At 39.0% G+C, this 24,418-nt stretch overlaps 1 protein-coding gene across 2 annotated transcripts; it reads right to left on the reverse strand.

Moving 5' to 3' along the window:
- Positions 1–6,121: 6,121 nt before the first annotated feature.
- Positions 6,122–24,054, reverse strand: OPN5 (opsin 5). 2 transcript variants are annotated; one of them, XM_008490719.2, is made up of 6 exons: positions 23,883–24,054; positions 16,326–16,445; positions 12,548–12,718; positions 9,786–10,120; positions 7,789–8,033; positions 6,122–6,218 (listed from the first exon to the last, which is right to left on the reverse strand). In XM_008490719.2, exons 1-6 carry the CDS (start codon positions 24,019–24,021, stop codon positions 6,155–6,157), a joined length of 1,074 nt encoding a protein of 357 aa, XP_008488941.2. In that variant the 5' UTR covers positions 24,022–24,054; the 3' UTR covers positions 6,122–6,154. The 2 variants fall into 2 exon arrangements, with proteins under 2 accessions (XP_008488941.2, XP_030303864.1); XM_030448004.1 differs by having other exon boundaries at positions 6,127–6,218; positions 12,548–12,712; positions 23,883–24,027.
- Positions 24,055–24,418: the final 364 nt, after the last annotated feature.

A 24,418-nucleotide genomic window follows, 5' to 3' on the forward strand; every position in this document is an offset into this window, starting at 1 on the left:
TACGTTATTATTTCCTTAAAGCTATTTATAGACCGTTCCTCTTCTAGGCTACTTATTTTAACCCTGTCATCTTCTCTTCTTAAGTTCCATTTCTTATACATGATCACTTTTTTTTTTTTGCCTGTTACACTTTCCCTCAGTTTACTCCAAAGCTTTCCTTAGCTTTGAAGGACCAGAACTGCAGGCAGACAGGTGTTCTAAACACTGATCAGCCTAAATAATGGATTATAATTCAGGATCAAGGATGTTCAGATGTTTCAGAGGAATACATTAAAGTGCTGCAAATTGGCTCCATGAATGCAAAACCCTAGGGGAAGATCCTTGTCTTGATATTCTTTGCAGGATTGGTGCAAGACTTTCACACCAGCCTCCGAATTTAGGATTTTAAGTCTCTGTGTAACTCCTTTTACAAACAAAAAGTACCTTCCCACCTATTTTTAGATCTATTTTCTACTACTATTTTCTATTTTCTAGATACATATTTTCTACATGTTTAATATTTTCACTGATCAAGGATTATGCTTGATGCAATGCAAACATTACTCATAATTTAAAATGCACTCTATTCCACATGCTGTATCCATCACCTATGGCTGAAATGGCTGTGCAGTAGTCAGGTTTTGGTCAGTGAACTGTTTACTTCATATTTCCTAAATTTCTTTGTCTTTTTACACAAAGATTAAGCGAGCTATTCCCAAAATTCCCTTTAGGTGCTAGGTCCAAAATACAGATCAATTCCAAAATACAGACCAATCATTTTATCTTACTAACACAGAGAACCTACTAAATCTTTCTTATTTGTTAGCTTCTTTCATCCAGATGTTGCACAGCTGCCTGATTTGTTACTGAATGTCTCTCTCAGAATAGGTCTGTACCAAACGAGGTGGCAATTAGCTAAGATTTTCTTCTCTACCCACTTAAGACAAAACTACAGCCAGTGATGGATAAAAGCTCCTTGCACATGAGTAATGCAGCATCCTATAAGTTCAGAACCAATGAAATCATGAAACCCTGTAACTAAACCTTGTATGTAAAAAGATTTTGTTCTGACCTAAATAGGCACAAATCCATCAGCTCCAAAAGCTACATCAGTTCCATCAGCTACAAAAGGAAGTGAAGGTCAAGCTTGGCATTACAGAATTATCCCTATCACTCTATCCATTTTGTACCAAATAAAGGGGAATACAAGTCATTCTGATAAACAAAGCATGGAAATAAAAGAAAGGTCATTATGGGATGTAAAATGGCTCAAGAACATGTAAACAAGGTGATGAAAAAGGCCTCTTCCCTTCGTTGCAATATTTTAAACTCAGAAAGAGCTCTCCAGAAATTCTAGTTTCGGGTGGCTGAATGTTCTTCCCTGAGGTTAGAGAACTGTAAATAGACTTCTTAAACTTGGAAACATGGAGACACCCTTCTGTGTGCAACCAGTCAGTCATCCACCCATCCTGGGAGAGGGAAGGGAGAGGAATGGGTGCTGAGGTGCATATTATTTATTAAGAGCTATTTACCCAGGGCAAGACTCATCTAGAAACATCCTGAGCTGGGAAATGTCACTAAAATAATCATAGCAGCTTTCCTGAGGGGTGCAGGTTGATGTGCCTAAGAGTTCCCTGCTAGGAAGAAGAGGTAGAAACACAATCATAAAATGAATAATGTAGAATTACAGAACTAAGTGCCAGGTTGAGGCACTTGTTGAGAACAATTCAGATTTATTCTCATGACCAAGATCATCCTGCCCACTGGGGGTGGGATACCCTGCAGAAGTCATTGTCCATACACAGCCATCCAACAGAAAAGTTCCACCAAAGAGTCCACTTCACTAGCACTGTGCTTGTCAATTTATTAACCATGCTCTCTTCCTGTGAAGACACAAATCTTTTTCTCTTTCCCTTTCAATGCCAAAAGGACAAAAATCTGCTGACTGCAACCTTGCACTGTAAGCCATAAATATTTTTAACAAACCACTTGTTGGGCTGAGGTTTTTTTCATTGCTATTAGAGGTATAGAAATAAATTTTGTTATAGGTGTATTCACATGCATGAACAAACACTCTCTACTCTCTTCCAAAAGCTCACAACCATAAGTTTCAATTTTAATGCTTTATCTTTTTCAGCTTCTGCCATAAAACTTTACTTAATTCCCCTATTTCAACTGTCTCTTTCAGTGCTGTAAATCTTAATAGTTCTACTACTAGTCCATACTTCAGAGTGCTGAAAAATATAATAAGGCATTCTTCATCCATGACTGAAAATGAGCAAATTAAAATTCTTCAAATCAACAATTTAACTGTTGGTAACCTTGAAATATAGAGACAATATAGAACAAATAGAACAAACCTACTGCCCAGGTCAGCTTACTGTCTAAATGAAGCCTTAACTTGTGGCAATTATTTCCCTCAAGCCACTGACAGTGAATTCAAGTAATGTTTTGTTTCTTGGCAGCTCAGTCTGACTGAGGACATAGGAGATATAACAAAAGATTCTGATCTATAACTGTTGTTCTTGATGGAATTAATTGCATTGAAAAAACATTTGGTTTAATGTTTATACATAAAATGAGAAATTTCATAATATAACAAGGAGGCTGAAATATTGAAAATGCAATAAAGAAATCATCCTTCAGTGTTATATTCCTTATTCTTTTTGATTAGGTTTTGCTTTGTTGGTGATTTGGTTAAGATCAAGTCACAAAACAACATAAGTTTGAATCTTGCAAATCATTGAAAGAGTTCTTGAACAGAATGTGAGAGATTTGCTGTGTTTTTGTTACATCACACCAAGTTTAGATGTCTCAGACTTATATATAAATATAAACTATCACACTCAAGACATGGAGAGGACAAAAATCTGTCCTGAGCATCAATAGCAAATTATTACCTTTTGAACCATCAGGCTACAGCCTTCAGTTCAACTCAAAGTTGAGCTTGAAAATTTGAATCAATAATAAGGTCCCTGATACCTCCATCACTCTGATCCCAAACAGCTCATGAGCTACTTGTATTATCTTCTTTATGCAGAAGATGTTCAGGTTCTCTTTCAGCATTGAATTGGATGGGACCCATGAGCTTTTAGGTTCATATTCTGCATTTAAATTGCAGTACTCCATGCTTGAATGTTTATGTCTTGCTTGATTCAGGAGAACATCTTTCACTTGAACACATGCTTGCTTGAACACATCTCTAACTCCTGCTCAAACTGGAGACCCAGCATTTCTTACAGAGCAAAGTAATATTCAGTAGCAGTAAAACTGTGTTTGCAAACAAATATAATTATGGCACTTAATAAAAATAAATATTTTTAATAAATCACATGAAAAATGTTTATCATTATTCCAGAGTTCATATTTAGAGTTTCCTAAGCCTTTGACCTATTTAAATAACACATCCAATAATATTTTACATTGTTTAAAAATACAAGATTCAGCTCTATCACGAGTTTGTTTCCATTTCTGGGATGACTCAGCAGCAAATTTGAAGAGAGTACCTAATATTAAAAGCATCAAAGCTACTCCAGTTGAAAAGACAAGAAGGGTTCATGCACAAACTGTGAACTGATCTCCCTTGAAATTTGCCCAGACTCATGGCTAACTCAGTCTCACCAGCAGTTCTGCTCCAACTAATCTGCATTTATGAGACCACAGACTTATACCAGACCTGAGTCACAATAAACATCTATAGATACCAACCAAAGCTTGCCTGGATGAGGAAAGGAGTAAAAGCTGCAGGAAAATTGAGATAAGATCGTTAATGGCTTCATAACCTGTAGAGAGACATTGTCAACCAGGTGCCTTGAGTTGCCAAAGAGTGGGTGTGAGTCCACCTGTGCCTGATTAGGACAGGCCCCTATTGGGCATGAGCAAGACCAGGGGGCCAATAAAGGTGGGACACACACCCACAGAGCAGAGCTCAGCTCACTCTGGTGTGAGGCATGGAGAGGTCAGCAGCTTGTTGAGCCTCTGGAGCAAGAAAGGCTCTTCCCGCTACACTTCTACCCTGGAAGCACTGTGTGGTGGCTGGAGTCCTGGAAGAGACCAGCAGCTCGTCGAGCTTCAGGAGCAAGAATGGCTCCTCCCACTACAATAACCAAATTTGAAAATATTGTAAGGGATGCCTCTGCTCTCGATCAATTATTGGGCACAAATTGCCTACAGTCAAGATACAAATTTGCCTTATACTAAAAGGTCTATTGAACTGAAAGAACTCAACTTCTTGGGAAAAAACAGTATTTTTAATAAGATTTTGTATAGGAAATATGCAACTCTTTGTATCACTCTGAGCTTTCCTATTATTTATTTGAACTTCTTTGACTGAAGATTGCAGAGGAGGAAACAAGACTTTCTTCTACTCAGCTTAAGAAATTCAACAAAATTCAACTTCTGCCACATTATTTGAATATCATTTGAGGACACAGTGATTGCACGGCAGAATGGGAGTGCTGGGACATGCCAATAACCATCAGATTACTTTAAACCTTCATGATACTATTGTAAAAAACAAGATTAACATCACTACAGATTAGCTGCAAAAGGAGTTCTGATCGGTATGGCAGGGAATACATGTTAAACACAATTGTGAAATAAATGGTATGATAAAAAGCAGCAATAAATGTTAAACAGTAAAATAAATGAAGCTACTTCATAAATGCATTCTTTCCATAAAGGAACTACTCAGCAGAAAAGTTAAGCCCTTATAACTTTCTCTTTTTTAATGAACAGTGAACATAAATCTGTGTGGGAGACTCCTGGGTTTGCAGTGAACTTATTTTTCATAGTATCATATTCCTTTAAATAAATGACATGCAAACTTCCTAACCAGTATTTTAAATTGAAAATCTGCTTATGCTGGACTGTAAATTTTTGGTCTGTAACTATACCTCTAACTGAAGGTAAATCCAAAAAGAAGAAAAGAGAATGGAAATAATCATGGCTCAGATAAATCCAGCTATTTTGGCTGCTGTACTCTGCAGATCTTTTCAAGGCACATCATTTTTCTATTGAGGATATTAGGAACTTACAGGCTTTGTTTTAGTAGGACTGCTTTCTCCTTAATCCTTCCTAATCCTCAGACTTCCAGGATTTAGTGTTTAAACTTTGGATACCACCACAACTGAGAGAGACTTCCCTGTTCCTGTGCCATCACCCTTCCCATGAATTCACCAGCTTTTATTCTGGTTTCATGACCAGGATTGAGGAAGGATTTGTCTGTTTGTATTAATTAGTTAATAAGAATGGTGAAAAGTACAATATAAGGTGAAACAAGTCAGTTACCAATCAAGAAGTCAAACATGGCTGCTTGTTGTCATCACATTTCATTGCAATTGTAAAGATGTGCAAACTATTGGTTTGTTCAGTTTGGTTTGGCTGACTTCATTTAGGTTCTGGGTTTTTATTACAAAGTCATTCACGATTCACAATTGTTTAAATGAAAATGGCACTTGAACAAAACATCTTTCCCCTCTCCTTCACATATCCTGACCATTCCTGGTGAACATGTGGCACTTAAGGTCCTACCTTATTTAAAAAAAAAACATTTCTCAATATTGAAGGACTGCAGTCCTTTGGACTAGATGATCTTTAAGGTCCCTTCCAACCCAAACCATTCTATGATTCTATGAAGTAGAAAGAGTTTTTAATGCAGTTTGTAGCAGGCAGATATTCACAAGGGAAAGCACTGGGGTAATGCTTCTGCAGTGGGTGATTTGCAGCCCTGGTTAGTGAACCTCCAGCTCTGATTTGTCCTCTAAGGAATGCTTTCTTTTATTCTCCAGTGAATGTAGAAGGAATCTAGGGACATTAGCTTCAGCAAACTAAAACTGGTCCTTGTGAGCACTTTTCTTTCCAGGAACTAAAATATCATCCAAGCTATTATTTCTGTTCACACTTAAAAAGAAAAAAAAAAAAAAAGTAAATGCTCTGAAGTGAATTTTATACTTATCAATCTTTCCTGTTCCTTCTTCCTTTGAGTCCTTAAAATAGCCCCCTTTAACTGCACTGCTTAATTCAGGATGGAAAAAACTACATCTCTATTGTACATAGGACCAGGGAGTAAAATAAAACTGTCATGTTTTAATTTCATTTATTTACAGAAAGAGGGACTTGAGACAGGGTGTTTGTTTGTCATCAAGTTTTCATTTGCTGTGTGTGAAATGAGCTTTTATACTTCCAGTTGGGTTTCATTCACTGCCGCCGAGTCTCTGTTTGCAGATATGGTGTACATCCTAGGGGAAGGAGAAAGCACAACAATTGTCCTGTTTGCACCAAGTTGACAATTAATTTCCTAATTTAATTAATTAATTAATTAATAATTAATTAATCCCTGGGAAGGGACTTTTTCCAGATCATTTTGTTCACTGCACAGGCAGGAGGAAAGTCAACTTGCATTTGGCATGAGGGACTGAGTGAAACTTCTTTCTTCCTTTGGAGTGGTAATGTGAAGGTTAAACACAAATCCAGCCTCCAAAGTTTTACTGAAGTTTGCTTCAGATTTGTCCCCCATTTGTCTAAAACTGCAGATGGGTTTTTTGATAAGCAATAAATTCAGCATTTCAGACACAACATATATAAACTGCATGTTCTGCAGATGAGATAAATCTGAGTGTAAGATTACAGAATAACCTGCTAAGAGAAGCTGTGGAATCTTGAGCTATTGACTCACTCAATGAACAACACATCAAAAAATGCTTAAATTGGTGAGAGAATAGCATGAATTATAAAATAGGTCTTCATGCCTCTACTATGTAAATACTGAGGTACATGTTCGAGGCTTTTAAAGCAAATTACTGGAATTCTATGGATTCACAGTTACTGATATGTGTAATGGGAATTTGTATTCCTCTTATCAGCCCACGCTGTTAGATTAACAACCACTATTATCTGGTTGCTGATCAATCACAGAAGTAAGATACTGGTCTATATAAGACAGAACTGGAATAATTTTTCTTCCAGGAACACCAGTGGTAGTCAGCACAGATTTCAGATTTTGCCAGCTAGCTGCAAACAGCAAAGAGGCCTTTTTATGAGACCTTAATGCATGATGATTACTTCTGGTGTTTTCTTTCTGTAAGTCTTAGCTACAGAATGATTAAGGAACTACCATCTCTCCCTGCTAAGTCTGTGACTGAAGGTCATGGTATTCAAACATTAATTACACAAAAAATTAAACCAATTCTCTCCCTTTTACTTCACAGGCAGTGGAGGTCATAAAAATTTTCTGGAGGTAACTATGATAACATGAAAGAAAATAAAAGAAGGACAAAAATGATCTAAAAGCCACTTAAACTGAAAGGACTTTCTTCCATTTGCATTATGATTACTTTTGGTGTTTTGTTTCTGTAAGTCTTAGCTACAGAATGATTAAGGAACTACCATCTCTCTCTGCTAAGTCTGTGACTGAAGGTCATGGTATTCAAACATTAATTACATAAAAAAATTAAAACAGTTCTCTCCCTTTTACTTCACAGGCAGTGGAGGTCATGAACATTTTCTGGAGGTAACCCATGATAACATGAAAGAAAATAACAGGACAGAACTGGTCTAAAAGCCACTTAAACTGAGGGGACTTTTTTCCAATTGTATCAATAGATTTGTAGCTGGATCCAAAGGTAAGAACCATCTCCTTGCTTCTCTTCTTACACTTAGAGCCACTTTGGAAATGCCCATGGTAAGCAAGGTGCTGATCAAAGCAAGATACAAGACTCAAAGAGCTGTGTCTCTTAGTAGACCTTATATTGGCAGATTTTTGGAACATGGTGTACTAAAAGATACCCAACTCCTCAAAGGAGAAATTACCTTGATTTCTTCGAAGAGTTCTTCTTCTGCAGTGTCTTCAATCCCCCTGAGCGGCAACAGGTGAACTTACAATCAATGACCTGGTAAATAATTGGGTTGTACATGGCTGCTGACTTTGCCAGCAGTGTTGGTACCACTGAAAACTGAATGGGGACTGAATCTGGCTGTCCAAAAGCTGACCACACCGAGACCACAGCGTAAGGGATCCAGGCAATGAGGAACCCTGCACAGATCAACATTGCCACCTGGTGAGAGGAAGAGAGGGGAAAAAAAAAGGAGAACCCAGCAGATCAGACACTTATCCAGCACAGAATGCAAAGGAACATGACACAAAATGGAGAAGAAAAATGATAGCTTGCTGCAGATAAATGTATAATGTGAGGAAAAGCTGTCGTGCATTTCTCTTCCCTTCAGTTAGTGCTTGGTTTGCATTGGGCTGACACCAAGAAGTTATCACAGACCTTTAAAATGGTGTGAGGTCTGGCTAAACACAGGAGAGCTCAGAAAATAATTATTCTTTTACATTAAATTGAAATTACTTAAGGAGGATAGTCTTTTCAAAACATGCAGACTCTCTTTTTGAGGGTAATATGTAACACAGAACTGTGAAAATCTTTCAGAAAATCTGTGCAAGATCTTTGAAATGAACACTTGATAAACTGGAAACATTTCCATCAGGGTTTCTGTTTTGGGGTTTTTTGGGTTTTTTTTTTTGTTTGTTTGCTTGTTTGTTTCTTTTGAGTCTTGATTGGTTTTGGTTTTGGGGTTTGTTTTGTTTTGTTTTGTTTTGGGTGTTTTTTTGCTTAACTAATGAGCCTTGTACCAGAACTGAGTCTCTTCCAAGCAAATATTCCTCACATTGTGAAAAAGAAAGCCAGTTTCTTTCCCATCCCATAGTGAACAAACATGCATTGGGAAAACAAACCAATAATTACTAAGATCAGGATTTCCAGATTCTGTGTCCTTTGAAATCAAATTCCAAAGTTCATAAAATCAAAGTCATTGAAGATGTTTCCAGGATTAAACTAGGTCCCGATTGCATGTGGGAATGGGGAATCCTGAATATCTCTGTAGATGAGTTTGTTTAGAAGTTTGCTTATCCCTGTCTATATCTACTGTAGCTCCTTCTTTAGTTTCATCTAGTTCCAGGTAAAGAAGTAAAATCAAAGAATATTAGAAACAGAAGCAAATATGAAGAGTTTGCAACTCCCTGATCTAACACAGGGCTTCTTCTTCTCTTCCAGGCCATGCTGATGTCCCACTGAGAAGGCATCCAAACCCAGTGGGGCCAATAGCCTGCTGTGAGGATGGACACTGGGGAAAGGAGGAAGAAGAAGACTTCTAACAAACTGGGTCTACCCCTGCATGAACCCAGGATGGGATCTGTGGCCAGTCTTCCACTGGAAAAAAATGGCAACCATTTGTATAAAGACAAACATGGAAAAAATGAGAAGGCAGAGAAGATCCTCTGGGTATTTACACTCCAGCAGATTAAAAAAAAAAAAAAAAATTGTATTAATCTAGATAATCCAGAATTGAAGCTATTAGGAATGTATTAGAGTGAAAATGCTGATGCAATGTCTAGTTTTCATTCTCCTAACCCTGAATTTGGTTTGTGTGGCAAGGTTTGGGTATCAGCTGGGTGGTTTCTGTGGTGAGCTGCTTGAAATTTTCCTTGTACCCAACAGAGCCATTGCCAGCTGGCTCTAAGGTGGACCTGGAACAGGCCAAAACTGAGCCCATCAGCAACGTTGGTAGCACTTCTGTGACAGCACATTTAAGAAGGGGGAAAAGTTGCTGCACAACAGCAATTGCAGCTGGAGAGAGGAGTGAGAAGATGTGAGGAGTTCAACTCTGCAGACACCAAGGTCAGTGAAGGAGGAGGACAGGAATTGTTCCAGACACTGGATCAAACATTCTCCTGCAGCCCATGGTGAAGATTATGGTGGGCCTTTTACAACCCAACAAACCAAACTGAGTTAAACATTCCTACTTACCTTGGTCAGCTTCATTTCAAGTATATGGCTGTTCTGGATCCTGGTATCATAGTGAGCCACTTCTTCGGTGGATGATTTGACTTTTAGGATTATTTTGATGTAGGAAAACACAATCACTGCCGTTGGGAACAGGAGGCAGAAGAAAAGAATACTCAGAATAAAAGCCTGCCCAGCCACTGAAGCCTGTGCCAGCCACCAGTCCAGAGTACAGGAGGTCCCAAAGGGTTCAGGGGCATAGTTCCCCACACCAGCAAAAGGCACCGTAGCCCAGAAGGTTGCATAAGCCCAGATTATTGCCAGGCAGATAAATGCATGATGTCTCTTAAGCCAGGTACCTGGAAGATAATTCAAGAGTTACAACCTCAGGTGTGTATTAGGGACAACATTAGGCTATGTCTTCATGTGCAGTAAGAGCTTGCTTGGCTGTTTGGATTTATTGTGCCCCCTTTCAGGTATCAATAGTAACCCCTGAGTAAGCCACAGCTCACATTGTACCCCATGAAGAGAAATACAGAGAGGGCTCTACCTGACTTTATTTTAGCCCTTTTCTTGAGGCTGTGAGGATTTACTGCCTAGAGGAGTCTGTATTAAAGTAATCCAAGCAGCTAGCTCAGCAATGGTCATGGGAACCTTGTCCAACACTTTTCAAAATTGCTCTGTGATCTGTAAAGCTGAATTCACAGAGTGTGGTCAGATGAGATGAAGATTCAACCTACATGAAGGACCAAGTGTTTAATTCAGTTTTTCCTTGTTCAGTATGAAGGCTCACAAGCTGTGGATGCGTGCTTCAATTTATGTTATATGCTGTTCCTCCTGTCATGTATTGACTGGTTCAAGTTTGATTTCAGGACACTCCTCAACATAAATAATTCACTCAAGTGACAGAAAGACAAGGCTTCACAGAGGAAGTAACATATCCAATGTTTATTTTCACCTTGTCATTCTTTTCCAGTACAGATCACCGTGTGTGTACTGTCAGAAGTATTCATTATTGGCATTTTCATGTATCTTTGCCCATTTCTTTTTTATTAAATTCTAATGGCATGCCTTGAATTGTGGGGTGGAATATTAGCTCTCTGCTTATCTTGCATACAACTCTAATTCAGCTAGAAAAAGCTTCAGCTTACAAGCTTTCCATGATCACCTGTGTACAGCACGTGGGATTCAGATAAGACTAATGAGTTAAAAGCTATGATTTATGCAGAAACTCAGGCTATGGTTTTATAACAGCTCCTTCCACCTTGGAAGCTCTAGTGTGAGCTGCTGAAAGCACTGACAAGCTCTCTGCAGCTTTTGAGAATTACTTAAGATGATACCAAAGCAAAGAAACAATTGTAATATGGATATGAGCAGTGTCCCTTCCCCAGAGAGTATTCCAGGAAAAAGGAAGACTGACAACAAAGGATGTATTCAAGCACAGCAGTCAAGGAACAGTATGATGGTTTGTTGTATTCAGGGTGAAAGAAAAAAAAAACAAAAGCAACAATAGCATACTAAAAAATGGTCAATATTTTCAAAGCTGTTTTCAAATTGTAGCAACAAATTACCAAAAAATATGGAACCAAAACAAAAAATGCAAGGAAAAAACCCAAACAACCTCCCCTTCCCTTTTGAAGTATTCTCTCAGTCTTGAAGGAAGATGTCATACTAAATACCAGTGCTCACAGTGTGAATGCAGCCAGCCATGGAATGTTTATTTCAGCTTACTAAGTCTGAGAAAAATCATCTGGGATTGGCATTGCCACTGAATCACTTGGATGAAATTTTTATAGAAAGAACTGAACTCTTACTTCGTGTGAATGGTGCATTTAAAATGCAGCTAAGGACACCTTCCTTGGACTCCCATTTTAGGAAAATGTATGGACATGCCAGGATCTATAATGGTAAATCTTAGCACTGTACCACAGATTTCAATTGACAGAATTGCACAGCCTCACAGGCTTACTTACCCTTCCTGACTACAAATATTTCTTACAACTTTAAATGATTCATATTATATGCCATGATTGTGAAATCTGTTGTATGTCCCTCTAGTCACATAAGCAAGGTGTTCTTATATGTAAAGTCACCATGAATATTCCCTGTATTTTGTTGGGAAGATGGTCCCTTCCAGTGGAAGAAAAACACTTGCTAAGCTGTGGTACCATCTTTTAGCTGACAAGAATGAACCATATCACACATCATGTTCAAAAGATATAAGATATTGATGGATGCAGTGGTAACAGCTTTCATTGCTAAATGAATCTCAGCCTCCCAGGTTCCATCTACATAAAAGAGAGGAAACATCACTTTCATTAGGACCTATTGCATATTCAGATCTTTTGGATTTTTTAAATACTGCACCTACTCAATACTTAAACACTACTTTAATACTTAAAGGACTTTTAGGCACCTAATGAGGACTATTATTGTGTGTCAGGACATAAGATCTTGGAAGTTGTGCAGCACTTGCACATTTGAAGGTTAATGTCAACAGGCCTTGAAAGACACCAAATGATTTATCTGGGAGTATTTACTAAAACTCACTGCCTAAGCAGACAGCAGAGAGACAAGAGTGAAGGTGTTATGTCCAGCAAGACAAATTTAGCTGACATTACTTGGGTCATACATATGAGCTCCTCTTCTCTTTGTATTCCCCTCTCTACTTAACAAAAGCATTTTGAAGTGCTTAAGTATGATTTCAGCCTAGAAAACTGAATCACTTGTCTAGAAATCCTATCACAGTTTTTCTATGATTATTTAACATAGCTTTTCTTTCTTACCATAAGACAAGTGGCAGATTTTTAGGTATCTATCCAGGCTGACAGCTGTCATGGTAATAAGGCTGCCACAGCCAAAGAAGAATCCAGCCCATCCATACCAGCGGCAGCCGATCCATCCGAACACCCAGCGGTGAGAAAAGAAGGAAATGATGCTAAAAGGTTTTCCTACGACTTCAAAAAGAGAAAATAGTGTCAGTTGACTGATAAAATCCATCCCTGATATAAACACTCTTTGCCATAAGGTCAAACCCTCCTTTTTGCCTGTATCTCGTACCAGTAAAAATGCTCTGCAAAGTGGAGAGATGGCTTCAAGCACAACAGGTGTGGTGAGCTGCCTGCCTTCCATCCCCACGGCTAAGCCTAAGGCAGTTCCAGCTCTACCCCATATCTCTCTGTTTCTGATGGGATGAGCCAAGCCTATAGAATGGTTGGAAATAGGTGTTTTACTGCAGACCACATGAGCCAGAAGAAAACCCAGGTGCTGAGTATCCATGAGTTCTTCCCGTTATGAAAACTTCAGGGTATGCATGAAGTCCACATGCAAACAAATACCAGCATGTAACCAGTATGGGTGATGGGACAGTCTGGGTTTGAAATAAGCATAGATCTACTTAGGCTAGATTCCTATAGACAACTGAGTGTCTCCAAATATAATGTGAGGAAATTTCCCTTCAAACAGGGCTTCTGTAAACCTACCAAGACCCAAGAGTAGGATGCAAACTGTGGTAAAGTGTTAGGTTGGAAAGGAAGATGGTGCAATGGTCACAGCATGGACTTGAGCTGTGGAAGTGGCTTCAGCTCCTGCCCATGTCACTGTCCTCCTTAGTGAGTCTCAGCAAGTCACCTGGCCACAGATATTAGAAGCATCCCCAAGGAGAAGAGAAATACCCAGATGTTCTGGAGGCTCAGTCCTAGTGGTGCCTTAGCTCATTTCTCCATTTGTAAAAGCATGTTGTGCATTATGGAAGAAGTAAAGGTAGGTCCTGTGTTGTTCCAGTCTCACCTTAAAAGATTAACATTATTCATATTCATTGTAGGTATCACGAAAATGAGAAAGTTTGGAGATTAATTTTCTGGTTGGAAACCTTCACATCCTAATTTTTTTTTTCTCAGACTAGACAAACAAAAAAATCAACAGTAATGGAATAGAAAACTCTAAAATTTACAATCTAAGTACATCAAACTGTTTTCAAAAGCCTTGATTTCTACTTACCAGACTGACCTGAAATGCTCCAAGGCCTGAACAGCTGAACTGCAACATTCAAACAACATTAAATATTGGAGTTCACCTTCCTGTGACTCTGTCCCCTCCTGCACAGGAGCTGCCACAGAACCCCAGGGACCTGAAAGCATCTCAGCTGCCCTGGGCCACTTTTCCTGCCCAAACCTATCTGTAATGTCATGGCAGCTCAGTGGACTGCTTTATAAAGAAGGCAAATGGCCTTGTAAATTGTAATTCCCACAGTAAAACTGATTCATAGGAGTCAATGAAAAAATCCTTCTGTTGTTGAAGTGTTCTGTAGAACGATATTTTGGATTGTTCCCCAAAATATTCTGGTTCAGATCAAAGTAACACAAAACTAAACACTTTATTTTCATTCTTAGCAGAAAAATGAAACATTTATACCAAGAAAAAATCTGCAATTGCTGCATCTTCTATGCCAAAAGCATGATGATTGAAAGCTTTTCAAAATGAGACTAATATTAAAAAGAAAAAAAATTAAAATAAAAAAAATTGGGGATTCTTTTTTTTAGCCTCATCCTATAAGAAAAGTTCTGCCTGAGCCTGAAAGCTGTGCTCAGGTCAAAGTATTATGTGCTTTTCTCTTAGCAGAATAAGTGTACTTTAATTTTTAAAGCAAAAACTGAGCCCAGTGATTAAGGTTTCAAGATAAACATGAAATACAACAAGGTCTAGGACATGTTCTAAGAGTCAGCCACTGTACTCAGGTAAATAACTGCCAGCTCTAAAAGCCAACATATTTATTTGCAAAACAATCAAATTTCTCTCCAGTGGCACAGAGCTCAGAGCATGGTGTTGTGCTAAATCAAGCTGATGAAGTTTTGAACAAGTGGCTGGTGCCACCCTGTGGAATTGTGGAGGAAGTGGAGTCATGGCAGAGCTGGTTTCTTGAAGAAGGTGCCAAGACAGGTGTGTGAAAAAATGAAGATTTTGGAGAAAAGTCCTTTCTGCAACAAATCCAGCAGACACATCACATTCCTGACTCAAAATTAAAAAAAAAAAAAAAAAAAAAAAAAAAAAAGGAAGGAAGATACGAGAAAGGAAAAATTGGCCTGGCTGTGCCACTCACAATAATTTTTAATTACAAAACAACCACACATATAAGTTAAGGTCTCTACAGAAAATGAGGTGACCAAGTGGTTTGTTGCTGACAGACCTCAACCAAGAAAACAGCAGCCCTCTTGCTGCTGGCATACCTCAGGTATGCTTGGGATATTCAGCTTATCCAGTTAGGAGATGTCTGCTCACATCCCAAATACAGAGAGTCAGACAAGAGCCTTATGAAAAAATACAGACACTGGGGACACAAACAAGATGGGAACATCAAAAAGGTAAAAAAATGTTCTTTTTTTCTTCTTCTTCTAAGTGCTGCAAGCTGGAAATAGTGTCTCCCTTTGGATTCCTTTGTGTAGTAGCAGTTCAGAGCTGTTTGTACTAACACCTTTCCTTTGCTGCATGGCTAAGTATCTCTTCCATGGTTACTGCTCACCAAGAGGCATCCAAATTGCTGGAGGCTGGGAGGATGAGCATGAGGTGAGAGCACAGAGAGCTTCAGGCTGGGAGTCACCATCCTATGATGTTCAGTGCTATTTTTAGGCATTTTTAGGCAAAAGGATTTGGCCCACAAGAGGAGGAGAAGTGTGAGCTGGAGATGAGGGCAGGGGTGCTGGTGTATGCAGCACCCAGGGGACAGATGGCTTTGGGATCATGGGAACTTGCTGTCACTCCTATTGCACTGAGGAGGTCCCATCTGGGTCCCACCAGGCCTTTATACCCCTGGAATTGTCTGCCATCCAAAATATCCTTTCCTGAAGGACATCCAGGCTTCTCCCAGCATGTGCATAGAGCCCTAAGTGGCTGAATGAGACTCATGTCAAGAGCCAAAGGAAGGATTTCCAAAGGCTTTTGAGTGTCCAGCTTCATGTAAACCTTCCCAAAGCTCCCACCTCTCCTGCCAGACCATGCCAGTTGTGGGCCTGAAATCAAAATCCCTTTAACTGGCTGATGTTGCTGTTACTCTATAGATTGACAGAAATGCTGCTTTTCCAGACTGAGACATACAGGAAGATGCTCACTAAAGAGCAAATTATTAACTTTGATAGGCTTATGGTCACTGGGATTTTCCAGTTCTTTCCACTCATGCCCCTCTCCAGTGATATTTGGCTGAATATGTACTTTTGACATACCTGGATCCTTCCTGTTGTACTCTGCAGCAATAATTTTCTCTCAATTGTAATACAGTTATTTTGGGTTTTTTTGTGCCAGGATGTACGTGTGAGCTGTCTTTGAAGGCCTTGGCCAGAGCTGGAGTGAACATGATGGATAAACCCTACCCTATTTTCCCCTCTTTGCTTTTCATTTCTTTCCATCAAGTTCTCCAGGAATGTTGTTTCCTTTTCTTCTCTCCTATTTATACACAAATAATAGAGCAAAAGATATTTTGGGCTCCCCATGAGTTCCAGAGGACTGCCTCTTGCTGTTGCCAGAAAGTATGGAAGGATGGTTAAAATGAGTTAAAATAAGGCAGGAAATTACCTGAAATTCCCAGGTCACACACTGCTAAATTGACAGTCATTATCTCAGCAGGTCTCAACTTCTTTTTTCTCTTCGTGGACATAAAAATAACATAGCCATTCCCCAGAGTTGAAAGAATCCCTACAAAAATAGAAAAAAAGAAAAAAAAAAAGCCAACCAAATTAGAATTCTCCTCCCAAACATCAATATTCCTTGTGAAATTCTCTTGTTTTCTGAGCCTGAACCTGTGACAAGATTAAACCTTCACCACCTGAGCCTGCACAGCTCTCGACTGCATGAACATAATAAAAATCCTGGAATTTCTCTGTCCTGATCAACCCAGTTTACCTCACACACATTTATACAGCCACAAGAATGAAATTTACATTTTTCTGTAATCACAAGGCCCACAATCTCTGGCCAACCTTAGTTTTATTAAACCCTACAAATGGAGGTTTTTGGATGCATAAGTTATTTACACTAATTTAACGTCTTAAATTTTACAATTAAAAAACATTTCTATCATAATAAGAAAGAAAAAAATATAAAATATCCTGATTTTGACTTCCAGCTGGAATACATTGCATGAGGAGGAATCCTGGTCATGTTGACTGACATCATTTTTGCCATATCACCACCCAAGGACCTGCAGGAACCAAGTCTGCAAGTGGTTCATAAGCCACTGAGCTTATCCCACTGGTACCTGCAGGGTTTTCTGTTCCTTTAAAAGGAAATGTCTTCACCAACTCATATTAAAAAAAAAAAAAAAAAAAGACTTTGAGCCTGGAGTGAGTCCTTTGGAGTGGAAACAGAGCACAGCCCAGAGAATCCATTTGAGGAACCAAGAGTCACCCCTGAAGGTGAACACCCTGAAGGGACCACAGCACATGGAGAGAGACCCCATGGTGGAGCAGAGGAGACCAATAAGAAGGATGAGACAGAGAAGAAAAAAGTGAGGAGCAAAGAGTGGCAGAGACCCAAACTTCCTGAACCACTGGTGACCAAAGGGACCTGCAAAGGCAGTGAGGGAGGTGTAGGAAAGGTGCAGGAAAGGTGTTTTCCTTAAGGAAATTGATATTTGTTAAAGTGTGTCCTGGTTTGGGCCAGGATAAAGGTGATTTTCTGTCTTGTACTTTTGCTTTTAGCTAAGTCTCTCGCAAGTAGTTGCACTTGCTGAAGTTAACAGCAAGTTTCTCAGCCAGTGTCTGCTCCTAGCACTGATCACACTCAATGTTTAGAGTTACTGCTAGAGACTGGTGTGCAGAGCCAAGGACACTGCTCAGCTCTGAGGAAAACTTTTACCCTCCAGAAGGAAGAAAGAGGTCCCACCTGCAGCCCTCCTTTGGGGAGGAACGAACAAGATAGATGCCAGAATTGACCAAACAGAGTATTCCATCCCATATACGTCATACTCAGTGTAAATTTGAGGGATCACAAGGGCCAAGCCAGATTTCCTGCTTCCAGCTTCTGGCTGCCTGTCCTTCCTGCCTTTCCTGCTTCCCTTCCTTCACCCGGCATCCTGGAAGGATTCCATCCATTCCTCTGCCTGTGCTCCTGATCCGTGCCAGCCCATATCTGTGTGTTCCTGCCTCCAGCTCCCAACTGCTGCTGACCCCAGGATTCCAGCCTGGTCTTTCCCAGGGCTGCCCTGCAGCCTCAGTGGTGAGGTGAGAGTTACTGGGGAAAAGGGGGGAGGAATGTGGTTTCCATTTTCCTGTATATTTGTATAGATTTAGTAATTTTTCCTATTTGTCATTACTGTTTCATTAAAGTTGTGTAGTTTAGTTTCCAACCCATAAGTCTCTCTCCCTTATTCTCTCTTCTTTCTTTATCAAGGAGGAGAGAGAGATTAATAGAGAGCATCTGTTACTCGGTTTAATTGCCGGGCCAGTGTTAAACCATGACAAAGTGTTTCCCAACATTCAAATCATAATTAAGTGTTCTCAGTTAAGTTAAATTCCCCACAATGAGTTTGCTCATTGAGCAAGTGGCTGCCCTGGTTGCCTGGCTGCTGCCCAGGGCTGATCCACCACACTATTTAAATGTCATAAATAACCCAACTTCACTCTATAGATGAGACAGAAGTGACTCTTTTTTGATGCCTTCCTACACATGGTTCTGGTGTTGCCAACTCAGCTCTATTCCATGTTCCAAAAAGACCCCAGCAGCACCCTCTGCCCTCTCCAAATGTTGCACTTTTAAACACCACATAATTCATTTTCATCAATCTGCTCAAAGGCCAGAACTCAGGAATTAACCTTCAGGACTTCCAGGGGTATTTCCTCCAGCCCATCAGTGGAATTATCCCTTTGCAAAGGTGCCACATCCTCACAGATCCAAGAAACCCAGCCTGGGGACATCCATGAGACAGGAAACAAAAAATAAATAGTTCCCAGAAGCTAATGCCAGACTATTTCTCAAGAAATATGAGCAACTGTAGAATTTAAAGTTTACCAGACTCAGGAGACAAGTACTTTGGTACTGAATTTTTTAGTAATAAATGCAACACTCATCTAACTGGAAACATTTGTTATGCTGACAGAATGCCTTTTATATTATTTTAAAAAATAAACAGGACAGAGCTGTCTTATCATTTAATCTTAGGTTTTCTCAACAAATTCGATTCATTCTTGGTGAATTAAATTTGAAATACGTCCTATTGGATGGCTTTGAAAATACAATCTGAATTATAAGTAAATACAAGTATCCATATGTATTATTTCCTTCCTTGCAGCTAAGTGAATGAATCTCAGTGTTGCTGAGCAGCTTTGATGTACCTGAATCCTTTTCTCCCTTTGTACCATTTTTGATTTAGTGACATTTACTGTATAGAATGTTCCAGCATCTACTTTGAAATGCTTTTCAAAAGCACCTGACATTTTCCTGAATCTTTTTCAACTGATGGGTAGCCCTGAGTGATATCTTCATCAGAGAAGCCTCTGAAGCAGCCATTCATTATTAACAGCAATATTTCAATGAGCCCCAGCCACTAATCCTACAACTGGAATGTGTCCTGGGATAATCTAAGTTGTTTTTTTCTATACCTGTATTTGACAGTTGCTTATCTGAATTCTTTTCACCTTTTCAGTGATAAAAAATTTATCATCTCCCTACATCAGCCACCTAATATTTCATTTTATCTATTAAAAATATTTTCCTATCATCACCTGGCTAATGTCCTTGGTGGTGCAGGGTCCTAGCTCTGGCAAGCTGTGTGCCTGGGCAGAGACCAGGGTGGGAAAAAGAGAAAAAAAGGCTCTTTAGATATAAAATAAGGACTTTTTCCCATAACAGTTCAGGGCACAACAGTCCATGGCACAGAAACTCTGTTACATGGAAAGAGCAAAGGATATTGAACCTAAAAAAGTGCCAAGAGCCAGCCTGCAGCCAAAGGTGAAGAAGAAATCTGAACAAGACTCCTCTCCTCCCATCTGACAGCCATGATAACCCATCAGAGGAAGAGGATAGCTCAGGATTTTGTTTTCAATTAAGCTGTTTCATAACACACTGAGGAACCATCCAGCACCAACAGTTTGCAGATCAATAGTTGTTTGCCACAGGGTTTCCAAGGAGCTGACAGCCAGCAGGTCTCTGCTCAGTCACCCTGCCTGGCCACAAAGTCAATCAATAAAGTCAGTGATGAAAAAGCTGGCAGGGAAAATGGCAAAGTGAAAAATAATTGGTTTCTTCTACCCACATGTAGCCTTTGTGGGCTTTCGCCCAGGCAATTAAAAAAAAATACATGTGGAAATGGACGGATCACACATTCACTGAGGATTCATCACAGATTGGTCAAGGCTCTTCGGTTTCTTTAAAGAAAAAAAAAATTATGCATTTTTATATTTTGAAATGGCAATATTTCTGTTATGCAACCAACCTGGCTCTAAAAGTTCTAAAAGTTTCCTGGTGGGATCCCAGTCTTCATTCACTGCACAGTTTCTTCCCCTTTTGAAATAAATTTTACACTCATTTCCACCTCACAAATCTCAAGCACAAAAAAGATGCCAAATAACACTCCCCACCTCCTGGCTTCCCACCTTTCTGCAGCTCTTCCCTCTCTCTGTTATCAGGATGTCCACACCAGACATCCTTAAGAAGGGCCACCATGTCTTGGAAGGGATCTGTAAAGGAACAGGGGACACAGCTCAGTGGTGGAAGGTGACAATGGATGAGTTCAGCCCAAACCACAAGTTACAATTAATAATAATAATAATAATAATAATAATAATAATAATAATAATAATAATTTAAAAAACCCCAAAACATCGGCATACCCTGACTGTCTGAGTGCTCCAGCTTGATTTTCCATCTTCTACAGATCAAGCAGTTTACAAAGTCAATCTGCAGAGCACAAGCTGTGCCCAAGAGCTCTTTAAGCACATAGAAGTTTTTCTTACTATTGGGGATAGTTGAGAGCTGGGACTATGAAGCTGGCAATTAAAAAAAATGTACAGCTTCAGCAAAGCTGTTCTTCTGGGATTTAAGGTCAGTAGTTTCATAGGGCTCTTCATCCTTCCCCACCATCTCAAGATCCAGTATCTACCTCTGAAAATCCGTGTACAGCAGCACTTCATGAAATGCAGATGCTTTCAACTCTCAGAAATAACCTCTGTTGTTCCCAGGATCTGGTTTTTTTAATTTCATAGATTCACAGACTGCTCTAGGCAAAAAAAAAAATAATCCCAAATTTATTTTTCAACAAAATTATTTATTTCTAGCTTCTCGGTTTTTTGCAGGCTAAAGATATTATTAAAATGCTGCATTCCACCTTCATAGGAAAGGGTAATAAAATATGGGATTGCACATCAGCACAAGCTAATGGTGGCATCCCCGTGTGAAGCATTAACCTCAGCAAAGCCTTTTTCTTTTTCTTTTTCTTTTTCTTTTTCTTTTTCTTTTCTTTTCTTTTCTTTCTCTTTTTCTTTTCTTTTTCTTTTTCTTTTTCTTTTTCTTTTTCTTTTTCTTTCCCTTTTCTTTTTCTTTTCTTTTTCTTTTTCTTTTTCTTTCCCTTTTTCTTTTCTTTTCTTTTTCTTTTTCTTTCCCTTTTCTTTTTCTTTTTCTTTCCCTTTTTCTTTTCCTTTTTCTTTTCCTTTTTCTTTTCCTTTTTCTTTTTCTTTTCCTTTTTCTTTTTCTTTTTTTTCTTTTTCTTTTCTTCTTTTCTCTCTTTCTCTTTCTCTTTGTCTTCTTTTTCATCTTTTTCTTTTTCTTTTCCTTTTCATCTTTTTCTTTTCTTTTCCTTTTTTTTCTTATTCTTTTCCTTTTCCTTTTTATTCCTTTTTTCTTTTTCTCTTTCTCTTTCTCTTTCTTTTTCTTTTTATTTTTCTCTTTCTCTTCCTCATTCTCTTTCTTTTTCTATATTTATTTTTCTTTTTCTGCTTCTTTTCCTCTTTCGTTTTCTTTTTTTTTCTTTCTTTTCCTTTTTCCTTCTTCTTTTCTTTCCTTTTCTTTTCCCTTTTCTTTTTCTTCTGTTTCTTTTTACTTTTTCCTTTTCCTTTCTTTTTTCTTTTCCTTTTCCTTTTCCTTTTCCTTTTCCTTTTCCTTTTCCTTTTCCTCTTCCTTTTTTCTTTTTCTCTATCTTCTTCATCTTCTTTCTTGTTTTCTTTTTTTCTTTTCCTTCTTCTATTTCTGTTTTCTTTTTTTCTTTTCTTTCTTTTTACTTTTCCATTTTCTTTTTCTTCCATTTTTTTTCCTTTTCCTTTTTCCTTTTTCTTTTTTTAATAAGAAAAACATATTTAAAGACTACTTTACCCCATCTATTCACAAACACAAAAAAACACCAGACATTCCTCCTTCCACCATTTCTAATTCCCCCTCCAAGTGGCTGAGCTCTCAGGTGTAATTCTGCTTCCCTGATAAAAAGCCTAACACTCTCCTTCTTCACACAACCCCTGTGAAAGGGGCAGGTTAAGGGTGTAAGGGTGAAGTCTGAAAATAAAATTAACTTTAATTTAATTAAAATTAATATCCATTAATTAATATCCAACACTCTACAGTGTCTGAAACACTTCTGGGTTGGTCTAGAAAATATGAGACCATATTTCAGGCATTGCTGAAATAGCTGAGGGCAGAGCTGACCAGCAGTTAAGCAGTAACTGCTTAAAATCCTTGCAGTAATTGTTTAAAGGAATTAAAAATACCTGTGCAGGGTCTCGTGCTGAAGTAGGTCCCAGGAAGATGCAAAAATAGCATTTAGAAATATATGTGAAAAGCACACTTGGCTTTAACAAAAGCTGCTGCTGGAGTGTGTAATGATTATAAGGGTAAAGTAATTAACCAAGAAAAATGTAATGCAAAACAAACATGAAAAATAAGCTAAACCCAGAGCAAAATATAGGATATAATGTGTAGAGCTAGAGGTGCACAACAGGGCTATGGCTGGGACTTTCCTGGGCTGGACCATTGGGTGGGATGAGTCCACCAGAGGCTCTTTGATGTCCCATCCACAGCAACTGCAAGGTGGGAATCTTACTGATTAGTCCAATATCACAAGAATTATCAGCCCTTTGTAAACTGTGATTTCAGCCTCCTCACACTGCTCATCTAGGTCTGTGCCTTCATAGTTACCCTTTGTTTTAGCCACTGGAAATGCATTGTTGCTTTTTATTGCTTAAATTTAGTTTTATTTATGTTTTTCAAGATGCTTCACACCTGGCAGGGGTATTTTTTGGAAACTGGGTAACTACACTAAACACAGCCAAGATAAGGAGACAACACAACACACACTCACTGGAAGGATTCATTTCAGCTGCTCAGACATATTTCCTAGGATTAAAGCTAAATTGGCTTAATCGAGTGAAAAAAAAAAAAAAAAAAGACCAGCAGGAGGGTTTGTTTTGGACAGTTCAGTGAAGATATTTGTCTGCATAGCAGCAGGAAAAAAAATATATATGTGGAAAGCTGGGATGCATCCAAACCAGTGCCTGAATATTGATCAGAGCAGAGAGATGCAGCTTCACCTGCACCTCTGCTGCTCTCAGTTCCTTTTTTGATAAAGACATAGGCAAAAGCCAAGTGAGAAATAAGCATTGTTGAAGCCTTTGTGAAATCTTCCACTGCAGAAAAGGCATTTTGCTTGTGGTAAAAGGCTCTGGACAAAAGGGTGGGGTAGGTGATAGGCAGAAAGTGGTGTCCAGTATAAGATGTAACAGGAGAGGTGATGCCAGGAGCTGAGCAAGGCTCAAATGAGCATCTCTGAGGATGTTCTCTTTGCTGTGCAGACACAGAAGAGAGGATTTGAATAAAGTTCATAAAAACCCACATGGCCTGAGGGCAAAAGTCACTTCTGGTGGGGACAAACTAAACCACAAGCCAGTAACCTATCAGCAGAAAAAAATCTCAGTATTTCTTCACTTTTTGCTGGAAGGTCACTTTCAGCTACCTGCAGCAGCATTGGTTGGTGGCATCATGTTTCTAATACATTCTCTCCTTTTCCTCCTAGATTTTTCTTTCTACTATGAAGAAATATGTAATTACACATTTGATGCTTTGGCCTTTTTTGTGTCTGTAAGGATGCAGTGTTATAGTTGTATTTCAAAGATGAACTAAAATAAATAAATAAAAAAAAAACCCCCACATTACCAATTACTGTCAAATAAAACCCAGCTACAATGTCAGCTTCTCTAGAAAGCTTTGATGCAAAGGGGTCTTCCTTCTGGAGATAGTGTGGGATGTATTCTTCCTGGGAGGAAATGTTGTGATCTGCTGCCATCCCATTCATATCCAATTCAGTTTCTGAAAAAACAAAAGAACAAAGGTTGCATCAGGTCACATCTGCCACCCAAAGATGCAAAGATATTTTCATTCATACATCAGATGCCTCCTCCTGTCTTAATTTCTGCTCTGCCATTTCCCAGGGAATCTCAGGATCTGATCCCCAGTTGTACAAAGCATCCTGCCATGATTTGTTTCAGGATTTACTTTATCCAATAATCCCATTATTCATATGGCACTCATCACAGTAAGCAGGATCTAGGTAGCAACACGTTGTGGCCTTCAAACCCAGGCTTCTGAAACACCTTCCCTGAGCATCTTAAGCAGCTTCATGTTTCCAGCTGGGTGTAAGAGTGACCCAAGACTGAGAATACAGAAGAGCCAAGCAGGGCAATTGTTTGTGT

This window comes from Calypte anna, chromosome 3, assembly GCF_003957555.1.
Source record: "Calypte anna isolate BGI_N300 chromosome 3, bCalAnn1_v1.p, whole genome shotgun sequence".
NCBI classification, from domain to species: Eukaryota; Metazoa; Chordata; class Aves; order Apodiformes; family Trochilidae; genus Calypte; species Calypte anna.